At 40.1% G+C, this 18,239-nt stretch overlaps 1 protein-coding gene across 2 annotated transcripts in view; it reads left to right on the top strand.

Annotated features, from left to right (window-relative positions):
* SAMD3 (sterile alpha motif domain containing 3) overlaps positions 1-18,239 on the top strand; it is a 64,298-nt gene that overhangs the window by 11,468 nt on the left and 34,591 nt on the right. For both annotated transcript variants that reach the window (XM_008995042.5, XM_078370793.1), the window contains 2 exons: positions 12,788-12,973; positions 13,211-13,295. In XM_008995042.5, the coding sequence (XP_008993290.2) occupies positions 12,788-12,973; positions 13,211-13,295 (271 nt within the window). The remainder of the gene's footprint in view (positions 1-12,787; positions 12,974-13,210; positions 13,296-18,239) is intronic.

Below are 18,239 nucleotides of genomic sequence, written 5' to 3'. Positions count from 1 at the left end.
TGAGCAGGGACCCTAATGAGGTGAGGAATACTGGGTTTGAGCTAGAACCCAATTTTCCCTCAGGGGAGGATATCTGCGGACCCAGCCAAACAGGAATTATGGAATCAGGGGAAACTGAGCTGACATGACTGGTAAAGAACTCTGACTCCTGGTCATTTCTGTTGGATGTATTATTAAGTCTTTAGAGAGATCCAAAGTAATCTTGATTTCTAATCTGTTTTTCTTTTGTTCAGTCCAAATTACTGACTATACCCCATGAGCTATGTACTATGTAGACATGGGGCTGGGGATGAACCCTTTATTCCTTTCCTTGGGGAATTCAGAGTCTTGTAGGCAAGACAGATATGTAAGCGAGTACCTGCAACACTGAGAAAAATATGCCAAAAGAGAAACGCAAAAGTAACACAGAGAGAGGGAGAAATAAAACTTTCTGGGAAGTGGGCATGGAAAAGACCCCTGGGGAAAGGCTTCACAAATACTGAAGGAGGATATTGAAAGATGAAGATGATTAGAAGTTTATCTTAAGGAAAATGAAGCAGGAGAAGAGAAGGACACTCACAGTATGTGCAAGGGTGCAAACACCTGAAATAGCATGGAGGATTCTGTTTGGAATGTGATAGAGGCAGAGAAAATGGAGTTGCTATAAATGGTGAGATTCTATTGGAGAGGTAAGGAGGGGACTTCCATGCCCTGCGAAGCATCTCTTAACCTTGACTGCACATTAGATTCATATAGTAGACTTACAGAAAAAATACCAATACTCTAAACTGATGCTTCTCAAATTCTACTTATAAAACACTGAGGAATCTTGTTAAAACACTAAAACTCTGATTTAGTAAGTTAGGGTGCCTGGGATTCTGTAATTTTTAATGCCAGTGCTGTTCTAAGACCATATTTTGAGTAACAAAGTGTTAGACATAGTGAACTCCAAGTTTCTCTTCAAAGAATCAGTATGTCAGTATGTTCAGTTCTTTGTCCTCCATTTTCAAGTTGAACTTCCTTACAGTTTCAGTAAACAACCTTTTCCACCAGTTCTAATCAGTAGTTCACATCTGTTTCCCCAGTACCCTGCTCTGTCCTGACTCATCCTGGTCACCTGCTCCAGTTACCTTCTTTGACCTAGGTCACCCCTGGTTACCTGCTCTGACCTCCCAATAACCATCCTTCCCACCAAACTACCCAGCCCGCCACTCCACTCATACCCCTGCCCTCTTTAAAATAGCCAGTCAGTGTTAATCTAGACTGTGCTGTCTAACCCTAGCCAACAAAGGAACAACACAGCAGTAAAGGCCATCTCTATCAGGAATAGGAACCCCTTCCCCCACTTGTCCAGGTGTGCTCTCACCATTAGTCCATCTGTGAGCCACACCCTTCTATAGAAGTAAATTGCCTTGCTGAGGAAATTTATGTTCAAGTGCAACTTCTTTTGCAGCACTGAAAATTTTACATATATCAAAAGCAATTTGAATAAGAAATTCTGGGGATGAGACTTGTGTATGATTATTATTTTTTTAAAGTTCCACAAGTAATTCTGATGTGAGAATTGAAAATTACTGCTGTAGGTTAGGGAATAATCAAAGAGATTGAGTGATTTGATCAGGTATATATATATATATATAGTTTTCATCATTTATTTTGGCAGTGATGTGGAGAATGGATTGGAGAAAAATGAGAGGAGAAAAGCCCATCAAGACACTAGGCTAAAGTTCAAGCAAGAATTGATGAAGGTCTAAACTAAGACGATGGTAATGGGCATAAAATGCATATTTAAATATAAAATCAACAGGACGTGGTGGGCCTGTTCATGAGAAGAAGGGAAGAGTTTGCTGGGTGGGAAACTTTCTCCTTTACATCTGGCTTTTGTAACTAGTGATGCTATCAACCAATATGAGAAAACGAATATGAGAATAGCATTGTGAAGAATATGACCAACAGCTTATTCAATAGAACTTAGTGGGGTGAAAGAAAACAGGGATTCTGATAAAGCTAGGGCTTCTTCTCACTCTTTTTCACATTAACATTTTATATAAGAAAACACTCAACAGAGTCAGTCTAAACAGTTTAATAGCAGCACCACCTCCCAAAGAGAGGCTCTCATCATTTTTGTTATAAGACCCAGTTTTCTATATTTCTCAGTAGCCACTGAATGTCCTTGCCCACTTTGACTGTTGGCGATAAACACATTTTAATACTTCAGGACTGCAAAAATAGTACTACTGAACCATTTTGCAACAACTGAGTATGTCATGCCTCATTACTTTTTATTATGTATGAATGAGGAAGAAAAAAGGAAAAGAGGGACTCAGATGTGATAGCTCTGTGAGACCTGATGTGCACGTCATGGTAGTAGATAAGATAAAGGCTGAGTTTCTGAAATCTTGCATTTCTGTCAATACCAAGAGGAACTGGAAAATGGAAAGATTAAAAAAATTTTTTTTGCTTGGCTTTTGATGAATTAGGGCTCCAAAGACTCCTGAAGCTTTGACTCTCACATGGGCAGCCAATAACATGGAGGGTTTGAGAGACATCTGTCTGTCTTGGCCAAGACATGGTGCCTGATGCTGGTCACATCTCTCTCTTTTCTTTGTGCTTCATTATAGGTTCACACATGCATTTCAAATATGTAATTCCTAAGGAAATCTCATAAATTGATTGCCAGCTGTAAGAACCCTGGGCTATAAAACATAAACTAAAAGCAAACATCAAAATTCTAGGAATAGCTCAAATATTTTTCTGAATTCGCAATGGATACCATTAGCTGCAGCAACAAAGCGGCATTTTCTTCATGGTTCATGGGTGTTTTGAAGGGACATTGTTCAGTATTTTCAGAGGTGGCATCTCACCTTGTTCGTTGGCATGTGTCTCTACTGTTCTCTTCAAAACTTCTTGTTTAGTTTGTTTTCTTAGCAGTAGTTACTCTTGCTAAGGTAAATCAGATAATTCCCAGGTGGCTGGCATAACTAACTCAGAAACAGCATTTCTGATTCACTTGTAGTTTAGTACAGTTTGTTTCCTATTTGGAAGGGGTGTATACCCCTTCCAAGATGTTAATCTTCTGTCCAAGGATAAAATGACAGCAAATTCTTTAAACAGATGCCCAAGCCTTCCCTGGCTTCTTCCTCTTCTATGTCCCCAGAACATTTCTGCTTTTAGATGTTGCAGAGGTCACATGCCATTTAGCTTCAGAGTTATAACATAAAACTGGGTATCCCAATCTATACCATTCACAGTGTATAAAGTCTGCAGGCTTGGATGTAGAGAGGAATTAAAAGAAAATGGGATCCTACAATATAGCCACTTGTGGGATACAGTTTCTTTCAGTTCAGTCCCTGGAGAGCAGCATAGTTGTCCCTGCTTTCTCTTTCAGGGGTGGGAGTACTAATACTACCACCATGTCCTGTAGCCAGGATGTGTATTTTTCACAGCAAAGCATTCCACTCTTGTCCCTTGTTCTCTTCCCTGGAGGACCAGAGAGCAGTACTATTTTATAAGACTTGGAAAGTATCACAGTTCCTCAAAGGAGGACACTGTCTCCAAGTGGATGCCCTTGGAGAAAGGTACAATTTGTGCCCTGAAATTTGGGAAAACAAGAATGATTTATGAGCTTACTATGACCCCAAAGGTCAACCAGGGTTCAGCTGAGTGTGATATGAACTCTGCCCTGGTCCCATAAAGCCACATGGGGTGCAACTGAAGCCTGATGAGATGCTGAGAAAACAGCTTTTGGAGGGTTTAGTTTTGGTGTATTTCACCTTTCTGTAATTCTCCACAGTCATGGTCTAGTTCTCAGATACCTTTTGTGTTTCCAGAGGATTCCACCTCAATCCCAGTATCTGCCTCTTCAGCATGCCCCACTGGTTTACGTATCTCAAATTTATGGGCTTAGTGACCTGGCACTTCTTTTCACTCACCACTTGACTTGGTGCCTTGCTAGTGGGTGGTTTCTTTGTCATGAGTGGGCTGTTTTAGCATAACAGGAAGCACCATTTTGAAAGATGGCAATTTTATGTCTGAACACAGAAATTTAGGCTAGATGCGGTGGCTCACATCTCTAATTTCAACTTTCGAGGCCAAGGCAGAAGGGTCACTTAAGGCCAGGAGTTTGAGACTAGCCTGGGCAACATAGAGAGACTTCATCTCTATAAAAATAAATTTTAAAAATTAGCTGAGTGTGCTGGTGTGTGGTTGTAGTTCTAGCCACTCCAGAGGCTAAGGCGGGAGGCTCCCATTGAGCCCAGGAGTATGAGGCTGCAGTGAGTCATGATGGAGCCACTGCATTCCCACCTGGATAAAAGAGAGAGACCGTGTCTTTTAAAAAAGAAAAGAAAACACAAGTTTATAGAACTACAGAGTATCTTTACCCATCATAGAATGTTATATTTGATATTTTGTACCTCTTTCAAACATTGCTAATTCTTTCTACAATATTTTTGTCACAAACTATTTCCTTCAACAAGGACATAGAAAAATCAAGACAGATAAGGAGTCTAGATGTAGCTGACTGCTACAGGGTCAGCATTGGACCAAGCCATGTGGATGATTCAGATGAGGAAAACTGTATGTGTGGAAGGAGTGTGGCAGTGGGTAAAACCCACCTGAGAAGAAGGCTTGAGATAAGCCTAGAAGAATGAGGGCAACGGAGGGCATTCTAGGGAAGCAAAGCGACTGCTAACACATGGATGGTGCATTCTGCAGATTTAGCAGGGCTTGTGTCTGGACTGGATCTGAGAATTCACATTGTGTGACAGTTCATAATAAGAGAGTAGAAAAACTCCTAATTAGTAAATATGACAAATTCAAATTTGGGATTTTAAGAAGTTGTAGAGCATAGGATTTTATTTTTCTCATAGAATTTGAAAATCCCATCAACTGTTTTATTTGTAGAAGTAAAAAGAGAATGAAAAAATTCCTTTAAATTCGAGTCAATGAAAGTGGAAGCACCACTTTCAACAAAGCAAGAAACTGCAGCTCAGTTAAAAAAAAAGGAAGGCAACAACAGTTTCAAACTCTTAAGCTACCTCTCATTCAAAAAGAAATACTGAAGCTTTCTGGTATGAAAATTCAAGAGCTTACTTTTTCCCTAAAGCAATATCATCCACTTTCATGGGGATCAAATAACTGCCAAACACTCAATAGCTCCGAAAGGGGTTTACATGCAGAGAACGGACTCAGAGCTTTCCTTCCAATGCGAATGTTTACATTCAAACAGGTCAACAAATCATAGATATTTTCCTCTTCCTGGGGAGTCCCAGGAACCCAAAGGGATGATAATTGAGAGATGGGCCTGGCTCACCGTTGCCCTCAGAAATAGGAAGCAGTAACTCTCCTCTCAGGGAGACCACAAGCTGAAGATGCTATTGGTCAAAGAGACTAACATAGTAAACTCTCACTTTGTCTAATTGCTGGGGAGAGAAGAATTCTGAATCACACATGTCACTCAATATATGAATTACATTGTCTGCAAACAGGAAGGTTGTCATACCTATGACAATTGGAAAATGTGAAATCGTGCAAAAGGCACATATTAAGTATAGTCAAGTACTGAATGTGAACTTGCAGGTCTTCTATATACTTACTTGGTCTTTTAACTATGGGGCTTTTAAATTTGAAGTTACAGTTCCATGTTGGTTCTCAGTGATGTTTCAGTACCAGAAACAGTGTTTGAAATTCATTAACAGAACGAGGAATAGTTTCTAGAAATGCTGGATTCTTCAATATTTGGGTTTCAAATAGCTCATACAGATATCAGATTGCATGAAGCCAGAGATAGCCTAGCTGTCTCTATAGACTTCAGTCACAGGAGTAAAGACACACAACCAGTGAGTGGTCGTTACTTCTTCCAAAGGCATCCGTTGAAGTCATATTTCAAGTATTCTTCAAATAAGGGAAGAATTTACTATGTGATCAGGGTAAATGCAGGTGGCCAGCAATAGCCAGATATCCATGAGATGTGCTTCTTTCCCAGCAATGTATGGAGTTCGTACTTCTTGGCTGTTTTCATTCTGGACACAGTTATCTACAAATAAGCCTCTTGGGCATCCATTTAACCATCATCACAGGGCTACCCAGGCCTAGAAAGAGCCTCTCTATAGGAATCTGAGAGGCCGGCAAGTTATGACAATACCGTTACTGTTCTGAACAATACTACTTCTGAATACCATTGTTGACAGATTTCTTAACTGTACAGGCCTCGCAGGAACCAGCTCTGAGTTGGCATAATTTGCCATGGTCACACAATCAGACCAGGAATCAGGGGCTCAGAACTTAAGCTGCTTCCTTTTCTTGGGCATGATTATGGTGTCAAGCAAGATAGGCCTGTTTTGCTGGGATCTTGGACTATGTCTTGGTTCCAAAAGTAGCCCTGGAAGCCATTGGCCAGCTCTACCTGGCCCCTCTACTGACCGACACAGTTAAATCAGTGTTCATGTAATATTGGATGATGGATCGCAGAGGAGAAGGGTTTATGGCTGTAGAGGGGGATAAATTGTGAGGACCTGAAATTAGAAAATATGAGCTACTTTTCTTAATTTTTTTAATCTCTTCTCCCGTTTTTTGGATCGAATCATTTTTGTTGATCTGTCTTTAAATTCAATGACTAGTTCCTTCTAAATCTCCATTCTGCTATGAATCCTATCTAGTACAGTTTTTAATTTCAAATTTTGCATTTTTTTTCTAAATTTCTATTTGTTTCTTTTTAACAGTTTCTATTTCTCTGCTAAATTTTCCTATCATTTCATTCATTCTGGCATATACTCCTTTAATTTACTGAACACTGTTAGAATGGCTGCTTTAAAATCCTTGCCAACATCTGGGTCATCTTAGCTAGCATCACATTCTAGTGATTATCTTTACTCTTGAGGATGGATTAAATTTTTTTTTAATGTTACAAATTTTTAGATTATATGTGAATGTTACAATGTGGAATCTCTTGAATCTGTTGTGTTCACCCAAAGAGTGTTGACAGTTTGTTCTAGAAAACTGCAAAACTGATTGGACTCACATGGAAAACTCAGTCTCCCGGATGTCAGTTAAAATCTGCTTAGTTATTTTATCTTTAGTCCAGCTATGCACATGTGTAGTGCAAGATCATCTAGAGATTTAAACACTTTATACACAGATTGTGGAGTTTTCCCTCATTAGCTCTTTTTTTTTTTTTTTTTTTTTTGAGACGGAGTTTCGCTCTTGTTACCCAGGCTGGAGTGCAATGGCACAATCTCGGCTCACCGCAACCTCCGCCTCCTGGGTTCAGGCAATTTTCCTGCCTCAGCCTCCTGAGTGGCTGGGATTACAGGCACGCACCACCATGCCCAGCTAATTTTTTATATTTTTAGTAGAGACGGGGTTTCACCATGTTGACCAAGAGGGTCTCGATTTTTTGACCTCGTGATCCACCCTCCTCGGCCTCCCAAAGTGCTGGGATTACAGGCTTGAGCCACCGCGCTCGGCAGCTCATTCTTTTCTGGGGTTTTACTCTCCTTTTCCACACATGTGGTTGCCCAAAAGACTTGCCCCAAGTCTTTGAGTCCAGAAGAAACTACAGGTTTTTCTATTAGAGTTTTGGCAGCACAGCATGAGGCCTGCCTTCAGGCTAACCGCATGGAAACGGAACCTCATTGAAGTCCCAGTGTCTTCCTCTTCTAAGTGTAGGCTTCTTTTCAAAACCTGCATTCTGTTTTTCACCTTTCAGTGTTTTCAGTTAATTTTTTAAAAATGTGTTTAATGTTTATGGTTAATGTTTCTGAGATAGCTGGTCCAGTGGGAGCTCATTAGGCCATTCCAGCAGAGCTCCGCTAGGAGACTGTTGAAGCAGTCCGCATTTGAGTGATAAATACTTGGATTAGTGGAGTAGCATGAACCATGGAAATAAGCACAAATAAAACGTGGGGAAAATTTCATGACACTTAGGAGTGAAAAATAAAGGTAAAAGGGATGTCACGATGTTAAGCCTGAGTGGCTAAGGAAACAGGTACAGCAAAAGAAATAAGGAAACTGGAATGCTGTGTCAGTCCACCCAGGCTGCCATAACAAATACTATAGACTTGGAGGCCTACACATAGAAATTTATTTTTTGGTGGTTCTGGAGGCTGTAAGCTTGAGATCAAGGCACTGATCTCTTCCGTTTCTGGTGAGGACCCTCTTTTTCAGTTGCAGATGGCTACATTTTCTCTCTGACCTCACATGGCATACAGATCTTTTAAGAATACTAATCCTGTCATCTCAGGGCCCACACTTATGACTTCATTTAACTAAATTACTTCCATAAAGGTCTATCTCCAAATACAATCACATTGAAGTCCAAATACATAGGGTTTCAACACATAGAATTGTGTTGAATTCGAAAAGAAAACAATTCAGTTCCTAGAAAATGAGAACCTAGGTTTTTGTTTTGTTTTGTTTTCTGTTTTTTTGCTTTTTGAGACAGTCTCACTCTGTTGCCCAGGCTGGAGTGCAGTGGCACAATCTCAGTTCACTGCAACCTCTGCCACCAGGGTTCAAGAAATTCTCTGCCTCAGCTTCCTGAGTAGCTGGTATTACAGGAACACACCACCACGCCCAGCTAATTCTTTCATATTTTTAATAGAGACAGGGTTTCACCATCTTGGCCAGGCTGGTCTTGAACTCCTGACCTTGTGATCCACCCACCTTGGCCTCCCAAAATGCTGGGATTACAGGTGTGAGCCACTGTGCCCGGCCTGTTTTTTGTTTTTTTAAAGATTATGAATTATTTTGGATTTGAGTATGAGATGAACAATGAACAAGTTGTTGGAGATCTAAGATGGAGTATGGAGAAGAGATTATTGATCGTAGATTTACCAATCCATCAACAGAGAGCTCAGAGCTTAGGTCATGGGGCTGTGTGAGTTCTTTGAGGAAGAAAGTAGATATCAATACAGAGGATTAAGGGGGCAGGAACCAAGCTGTGTGCAAATTCTCATAGAAAGAGCTCACGCCTGTAATCCCAGCACTTTGGGAGGCCGAGGTGGGTGGATCACGAGGTCAAGAGATCGATACCATCCTGGTCAACAAGGTGAAACCCTGTATCCACTAAAAATACAAAAATTAGCTGGGCGCGGTGATGCATGCCTGTAATCCCAGCTACTCAGTAGGCTGAGGCAGGAGAATTGCCTGAACCCAGGAGGCGGAGGTTGCGGTGAGCCGAGATCGCTCCATTGCACTCCAGTCTGGGTAACAAGAGCGAAACTCCGTCTCAAAAAAAAAAAAAAAGAAAGAAAGTAAAGGAGGTACAAATCAGCAAATAAGTTGTCAGAGAGATAGGAAGGGAGGCAGACAAATGAAGCAGTGTGAAGGAAGATAAGAAAGAAAGGAGTGTGAGGAAGTGGCCAATTGCACTAAATGCAATTACAGAGGTCTTGAAAAAGGCTGTGGTCAAAAGGCCCTGAATTTTTCAATTAGGAAATCATTACTGACTTCTGAGGAAGCAGTCTCCATGAGGTGACTGGGAAGAGATTCAGGTAAGAGAGGTTAAGGAAAAGCAGGATGAAGGTGATTGAAAGACAGGCCTGGTAAACGGGGAGGCAAATCTACAGGGTGCTGAATGCAAACATGGACCACTGAAGTGTCCACATCTTTGCCCAGAGCAGATTGAATTCAGCCCTGCTTAGATAGCTGCTGCTTTCAGATGCCTGGTTTATTCTTTCGACAAAAAAAAATCATTGTGTTATCAACTCTGCTAAGCAATGTTATATACACTGTCGATTAAACCAACAGCCCTGCCCTCATGCAACATCTGTGTTTCTTCTGCTCCCTACCAACTTCTGTTCTTTTGTGCATTCAGATTTTTCCTTAGAGCGCTGGTGTTCACCTGAGCTTGTTCTTAGCAGAGCCATCTTTCCCACCCTATGTGAACCTCATCAGAGTATACCATCTGCTCTTTGGTATGTTTTTTCACTCTTGCTAAAGTTAGAAAATGTTGGAGAGTCAATGAGCTTTTTCATGAAAACCCCATCTAATCATTTTTTTAATTAAGCACCTAATACAATAATGATATGGCCAATTATCAAATGTGTTGTCTTAACTTTAAGTTTTATTTTATTACAAATGTAAGTTCTACATTTAAGCTGAGAATTTAGTAAGAAGTAAACTCTGATTCGGTTAGGCAGAGACCAATTGTAGGTATTAACATGTTTTAAAAGCTTCCCAGTTGATTTTACTGTGCACCCTGGATTGAGATGCCTTGGCTTAGAGATCTGTTGTTTTGTGGTGCTGATTTTGTCAAAGAACCTGGCTCGGAGGTGGTAACAGTAGTATAACCATCCTTTGGGATGGACTGGTGTCTGCTCCCTACCCTTACTTTTGACTGACTTATTTTGGTGTTCTGCTCAACTCTAGCTTAATAAAAATACTGTAAATAATCTTAGCCTCAACGTAAGGCTCTTTTTAATCCAGTGCAAATATAATTTTACAGATGGGAAATGATTATGCCTGCAGTTATCTGCTTCCACATTAGAATGTAGTTTTAATTTCTGATGAGTCACTTTTATTGTGTAATACTCATTTTGATTGGTATTAGGTGGCATGGGTTGGTTTCTATTCAATTCCAGAATATCTTCTTAAATTGTTTTAATGTAAAGAAAAGGAAAAGTTGATGCTTCTCATCTTGCCTAATACCTCTATTTAGAGCAGGACGAAGTATCTGTCTTCTTGGATCTTGTATGTGTCTAGCTACATTCTGGATGTTTGATAGAAATAATATCATGCGTTGTATTCTCTGCCCTGACAGTGGAAACACATACAGGGAAAAGTATGTGGAATAAAAAGACAAACAGTGTAACGAGCTTTATTTTGTAACACTGGAATATTGAACTTATCTGTTGAGGTAGCACTAAGTAACATAATAACTTCAAAAACCTGGACCCGGCAGGCAGCTAATTTAGCTACTTGAAAATCACTGGGGGAAAGGAGATTGATGCTAAGATTACTGAAACCAGCTTAACACCTGCCAAGTTACCTCACTTTTAAAAAATCCTAGGACGGCACAGAAGACAGCCGGCAAATCTGCCCATTACTTATACTCCTTGGTCTCAGTAGATACAGGAGAGGTAATTTGGCCATGGGAGAAAGAAACAAAGTAATAGCATATTGGAGAAAATGAGGGTTGTGAAAAAGTAATTGTCATTCAGTAGAACCCCAGTGAATAGTGGTTAAATGTATGAACAAAATGAAAGAGAAATATACTGGAAAATAGATTGGGCTACAGCAGAGACTTACATCTGGAAATTTCCTATTGCGGTATTGAGTCAAGTATTAAATTATTGGTGTGCTTATTTTAACCAGGACATGATTTCACCACTGATAATAGGGACTGTCAAAGGGGGAAAAAGGAAAGGGAGCTTATCATAAAAAGATGTGAGCGTGCTTTCTGCTACGTGCTTGATTCTCCATATCCCATTATGGTTCGTGCATTCTTATAAAGGATGAACTAAGGCTGAAAGAAGCCTGGCCTTTCAAAATTCATCTGAATTTTGCTTGGGCCACTAACAGTTCCAGGGTTATCAGAGAATTAACCTACATAGGCTAATTTAGGAAATCGTCCTGTGGTCTTCTACTGGCTTGCCTCTGTTTTTTCACTCCTACCCCAGTCAACCTTATTTGTAAATGGGTTAAGAGCTACCTAGTGCCTTTAACTAATTGTTGCCTGGACATTTTATTGATACTATAGAGTCTTCATTTTACACACTCAGTGGTCAGTCACTAATTTTAAGCCATGAATGTTGTTCTGATAATTTTATAAACAGCCTTATTGATGTTTCATTTACAAGCATAAAATTCACTTATTTAAAGTGAATGAGAGGCTGGCTGTGTTGGCTCATGCCTCTAATCACGACATTTTGAGAAGCCATGGCAAGAGGAGCACTTGAGCTCAGGAGTTCAAGATGAAACTGGGCAACATAGTGAGACCCTATATCCACAAAAAATAAAACAAATGAAAATAGCTGGGCATGGTGGCACATGCCTGTAGTCCCAGCTACTCGGGAAGTTGAGGCAGGGGAATTGCTTGAACCCAGGAGGCAGAGGTTGCAGTGAGCTGAGATCACACCACTGCACTCCAGCCTGGTGACAGAGGAAGACTCTGTCTCAATAAATAAATAGAAAAAAAAATAAAAAGAAAATAAAGTGAATAGCTCAATTAATTTTAGCAGCTTTATATGCTTATGCAACAATAATCACTATCCATTCAGCCAGGCAACTCCTGATCTGCCTTCTGTAGTTATAGTTTTCTGTAGCCCTTTGTAGAAATTTCATCTAGATGGAATTTGAATATCTGATACTTATATTTGATTTAGAAACTAAGTTCACCTTATCAGAATAGGCAAAGACTAACTAAATTAGATGGATCTTGTATTTCAGCAGCAGAATAAATTAATTGAAAGAATTTTCTTAATAGTTGCCAAGACTTTATGGTATGCTTCATTTGCTTTGCTGAATTGCTATGTATTTCCTTTTTGTTAAGTATTTTGTCCAGTTTTGAGCTATGCATTATATTTTCTCTTTAAGAAAAATGAATTAGTTTGCATTTCAAGTTTAAGTCTATGTTATTGTGACACTTTCTAAAGAATAATTATTTATGTGTGTGTGAATGGATAGAGACACTTAATCAACCTTCAAACATCTGTGGATGGTTGAATGAATGGAAGATCTCATGATGACTTTCATATATTTGGGTCTCAGGAAAGTTGTTTATATCAGAAGTTCTTAGGATGTAGCAAATTAATAAATTGCATGTATTTGGATAGAATTTTATTCTTTGTGTGTTTTTATTTCACAGAAGAAATGTGAAACATCTTCTAGCAAGAAGCAAAGCATTACAATGGACGAAGTCCTATGTTTTACCAGAGTTTCCCTATGATGTCAAATGCATGCTAGCAGAGCAGAAGTGCCCGGATCACAGCATGAGGATAAGGATCATTGAGTTTCTCCAGGCTGACATGACCAAGTACCTGGAAGGCTCACTGTGAGTGGTAACAGGACGGCTTGTTGCTTTGGGAAAGGGTCTGTCTCAGAAAAGAGTAGAATTCATGTGGAATCAATTCTCTTCAGATTGTGGTAATAGGTTCCACATTGCCCAATATTTAAATCTCTTTTGTTATATAGAAAAACGTGAAGAAAAGTGAGTGTAATTTAGAATCATCTTAAAGCAAGGAATGTGGGCTGCTTGAAGTGAAACATATCCTCCTTGTTTGGTGACCAGGTACCCCAGCACCCAGCAGTACAATGACGTAGTGAATGCCCTGCTGCAGGCCCACCCTTTCCTGGATGAGGACGGCTGTGGCTTTGTAAGTGACCACATGGCACCATCTTGTTAATTTCAGACCATCTTAAAATAACAGCCTTGTATTGCCCAGTAATTTTATGCTTCACTCATCTTTTTCTTGGTCTCTCTCTCTCTCATTCTATGTATCTAGGTCTGTCTGTTTCTGTTTTTCTGACTCTTTGTCTCTTTGGTCTCTCTCTGATTTTGTTTCTATATTTCACTTTCTGTTAGTTCATGCTTCTTTCTTGACTTTGCGCTCTGGCTCTCTCTCTGACTTTGTCTCCATGTCTTCCCTTTTTCATAACCTCTCAGTCTCTCTCTGCCCTGTGTTCCTTTGTCTTCTTTGTCTCTCTGTGTCATCATACTGCTGTCCTCTCAAAACTGTTTGGAAACTCAGTGTAACAGAACTGATCAGGAGTTGCTCAGGGCTGAAGGCGGCCAAAATCGATAGCGATTATGGTTGCACAAGCATATAAGGTTCCTAAGATTAACTGAGCTGTTCACTTTCAGAGTCTTAAGGGTTTTAAGGGCTAGGAAGGGTCTTTAGGAGATGCAACACATAGAAAGAGAAAGATGTGGCTGCGCCTGTGTCAGAGCTGTCATCGGGTGTTTCTTGCCTTCTCAGACCCAGTCGAGCTGTTGTCTGGCTTTGAGTTCTGGGCCTCCAACCTTACCTGGCCCTGTCACATCTCTGCTGTCCTGATAAAGGATGCTCTGGGGCAGCAGTTCTTTTTTGAGCCAGAGTCTCACTTGATCACTTAGGCTGGAGCGCAGTGGCGTGATCTGAGCTCACTGCAATCTCTGCCTCCCAGGTTCAAGCAATTCTCTGGGGCAGCAGTTCTAAGCTCTGGTTGCACATTAGGATTCCTAGAGATTCTGATTGAATTAATTTGAAGATGGGACCTTGTCATTAATTTTTTTTTAATTTGCCAAAACTATTCTAATGTAGACCAGGGATGAGATCCACTGCCATCAGTGTTTCAACAAAAAGTTTGCTGTTTGATGAACCTGCCTGTCTCCTGGCTTTCAAAGACCAGGGTCTTCATTGCACACAATGTGAATATAATTTACACTATTTAACTGTACTTAAAAATAGTTAAGATGATAATAAAAAATTGAGTGTTTATGACACCGTAACTATATGAGTTAAGGAACAATTACAGGGAACCATAGCTATGGTTATATAAAGATGGACTGTCTATTTATTCCCTTTGTCTCCACATGCGATGTGCATACACATTGATAATCATATCTAAATAAGCTAGATGTCTTTTTGCACTTCACTGTCTCAGAAGTCTGTACAAATATATTTTTTGCTGTGCTTTCTTAAGGACATGGAATTTCGGCAATTCGCTCCAAGAACAACAAAAGATAAATGCCGATATCTGTGAATATAAAGACATGTAAAGGCTCTGTTTCCTCCCTCCTTTCCTCCCTCCTTCCCTCCCTTCCTCCCTCCCTCCCTTCCTTCCTTCCCTCTTTGTATTTATGCCTCCTGCCCTTCCTTCCTTCCTTTCTTCTTCCTTCTTTTTTTTTGTATTTTCAAGAAATGTTTCATTATGTATGGAGAGAATCATAGAATTTTCCCAGTGAGAGAGGTCATTAAGCATTCTTTTCCCCACTCAGACTAAGGAAAAATGTTGTATAGCATGTCTAGAAAATACTAATTATTGAAGCCAAGATTAGAATTCAGGCATTCTTGCTTCTAGAATGACAGCCTTTCCAAAATATGCCACTGCATATAAAGCGCACTACAGAAGAAATCAAATTTCCTCCAAAAACAAAACAAAATACAAACAAAGCAACAACAACAACAATGCTGAACAAACCGGGGTCCCAACATTGACGATCACGTCAGTATGGCTGTCAAAACTGATTCCCAGGATTTCTTCTATACTCAGGATACATCTACCAAGTTAATATCTAATCATTGTTACTGTGTATAGAGCTTGTGTGTTTTTAAATTTACATTTACTATTTGAATAAATTACATATTTACATAGCTCAAAATTCAAAAACTAAAAGGGTATAAACAGAAAAGTTTCCTACCCGTCCTGGCTCCTCCAGCCATGTAATTTTTCTCTCCAGAAGTAACCGATGTCAGAGTCCTTCTAGAGGATCTTTGCATATACTTAATCAAATCCGTATTGATCCAATTACCTTTGACCTTTACTTTCATGCTTATCAAAATGAGACACATACAAAGTAGCCAATAGTTCTTTCTTTGCTCTTGTGCGCATTTCATCCACATCTGTTCCCAGTGACATTCACCAAAGACCGTTAACTGATACAGAGATGTGTGCAAAATTGCTTAGCAGCTTAGGGCTCAGATTTGCACTCAGAGTAGACTGAGAAACCCTGGTGCCTGGATATATGTTTACCCAAATTCTCCCTCCAAGTGTGTATGAGGTTTTGTTCCTAATGCTACAGTGGAAAATGTACAAAATTTGAGAGAACATTTAATGGGAGGCAGGGGGTGGAAAAAGAGAGCGAATGCACAAACGTGGTTATTTTTAGGGCTAATTTTATTTTTAACTCTTAATTTTGAAAATTTTTGGGCTGGGCATGGTGGCTTATGCCTGTAATCCCAGCACTCTGGGAGGCTGAGGTAGGTGGATCACCTGAGGTCAGGAGTTTGTGACCAGCCTGGCCAACAAGGTGAAATGCATTTTTGTGTTGTAAAAATACAAAAATGAGTCAGGCCTGGTGGCAGGTGCCTATAATCCTAGCTACTCGGGAGGCTGAGGCAGGAGAATTGCCTGAACCGGGAGGCAGAGGTTGCAGTGAGCTGAGATCACACCATTGCACTCTGCACTCCAACCTGGGCAACAAGAGCAGAACTCTATCTCAAAAAAGAAAGAAAGAAAGAAACGAAAAATTTCAAATCTGAACAAACATTGAAAGAATGCTACACTGATGCTCATATACTCTTACCTCTGCACTGTTTACCTTTGGGGCTTGATAATTCTTTGTGCTTGGGGCTGTCCAGTGCATTGAAGTAGCATCCCTGGCACCCACTAGGTGTGAGTAGCACTCTGTCCACCCAGTTATAACAACCACACATGTCCCCAAACAGTATAGCAAGCACACTACAGAATAAAGCAAATTTTCTCTTAAAACAAAACAAAGCAACACCAACAAAACCAAACAAGGGAGGGGGCAGAACAACATCAGTTTGCATGCTGAGAACTACTGACTTAGATTAGGGATTAACATTTTCCCCATTTATTTTTTTTCTGTCATATTTATTTGTTTGTTTTGGCTGAGCATTTAAAGGAAAGCTGCAGGTGTCATCCCTAAATACCATAACATATATCTTATAAGAACACTTGGGAGTGGCGGTTCATGCCTGTGATCTCAGTACTTTGGGAAGCCAAAGTGGATGCATCATTTGAGCTTAGGAGTTCAAGACCAACCTGGGCAACATGGTAAAATCCATCTCTACAAAAAAATATATATATAAATTAGTCAGGTATGGTGGCAGGGGCCTGTAGTCCCACTACTTGGGAGGCAGAGGTGGGAGGATCACTAGAGCCCAGGGGGTCGAGGCAGCAGTGACTTACGATTGCACTCCAGCACTCTAGCCTGGGTGACAGAGCAAAACCCTGTCCCAAAAATAAAATAAAACAAAAATAAGGATAATCTCTTATATGACCACAATACCATTTTTATACCCAAGAAAATTAGCAATAATTGCATATCATATACAATCCATATTCACATTTCTTCAGTTTTTCAAAACTGTTTTAAAAATAATTTTTTGCTATAATATCTGAGTTATGCATTGCATTGGTTAGTATGTCTCTTTAATTTCTTTTTGTCTAGACTGTCTCTCTATACCCTTTTTAATTTTTTCGGATATTTGCTTTTTGGACAAGTCTAGTCCAGTTGCTGTGTAAGATGGTCCACATTCTACATTTGAATGTGCGAAGATCTGCTGGTGATGCTGTGGACTTCATACGTCACAAAAGGAGGTCTGCAATTTCAGGGCCATTTTTTATTCGAGTGGTTTGTGGAGAGCTGTATTCATGTAGATCTTTCTACACTCTTTCTGGCTGGAAACATGAAGGAGAGGGATGATTATTCTCTAACACAGATATTTCCTACTGAGTCTGCCTACCTAAGGTATCTGTGTAAGTAACTCACGCTGCATGCAGGTGTATAGCAGATTCTCAGTAAATACTCACTGATTGAATACTCATGCAGAAGATTGTATTTGATTTGTCCTTTTTCTGCTCCTATCAAACAGTTAATAAGGAAAGACAGGAGAGGGTAGACAGAAGAAATTGGCAATTTAAAAATGTCCTAGCCATTGATCGCTCTAATACCTCCCACCAGGTTCAGCACGTTTAGAAACCCTTCAAAGCTGTAGGAAACATGTAGAAAACAAAGTGTACTTTCACTTGTTTGTATTTCATGCCTAAAAAAATACAAGCCATTCTTTTTTTCAGTTCTGTTGTTAAACAGCAATGGCAAAGTCCACCCTCACAAGCCTGTGGGAGGTGATAAGGCATCTCTGACTCATGTATACCCAGGAGCTTAATCTGTGCTGAAGCCATCCTCTAAGCCTCAACCACACCTTTCTCACTAGGGCTGCTGAAGGACTTTACAAGCAACACTTTAGTTGGCAAATATCTTCAGTGAGTAGTTACTCACTTGAGTCTCCCGAAAAGCCAGTGCAGTTGATAGGACAGATCTTATTGTTCCATTTTATAGTTGAAGAAACTAAAACTAAGAGGGGTTACTTGGCTAATTCAGGCGAGTACTTGGACCTGGGGTCTTCCCAACTTAGGCCATGGTACTTTCAGGGATTACTCTTATTGGAACTTATAAACCATGTAACCAAGAATGGCAAAATCTAAGTGCCAAGCATTTGGCTGATGTTATTTTGGTGGCATTCCCATTGACCCATGAGGAAGCAGAGCTTAGAAAACATGGCCAAAGCCACTCGGTGACTGACCACTCT

This window comes from Callithrix jacchus, chromosome 4 (assembly GCF_049354715.1).
Source record: "Callithrix jacchus isolate 240 chromosome 4, calJac240_pri, whole genome shotgun sequence".
Lineage (NCBI taxonomy): Eukaryota > Metazoa > Chordata > Mammalia > Primates > Cebidae > Callithrix > Callithrix jacchus.
This window is presented reverse-complemented; position numbering and strand designations above follow the sequence as displayed.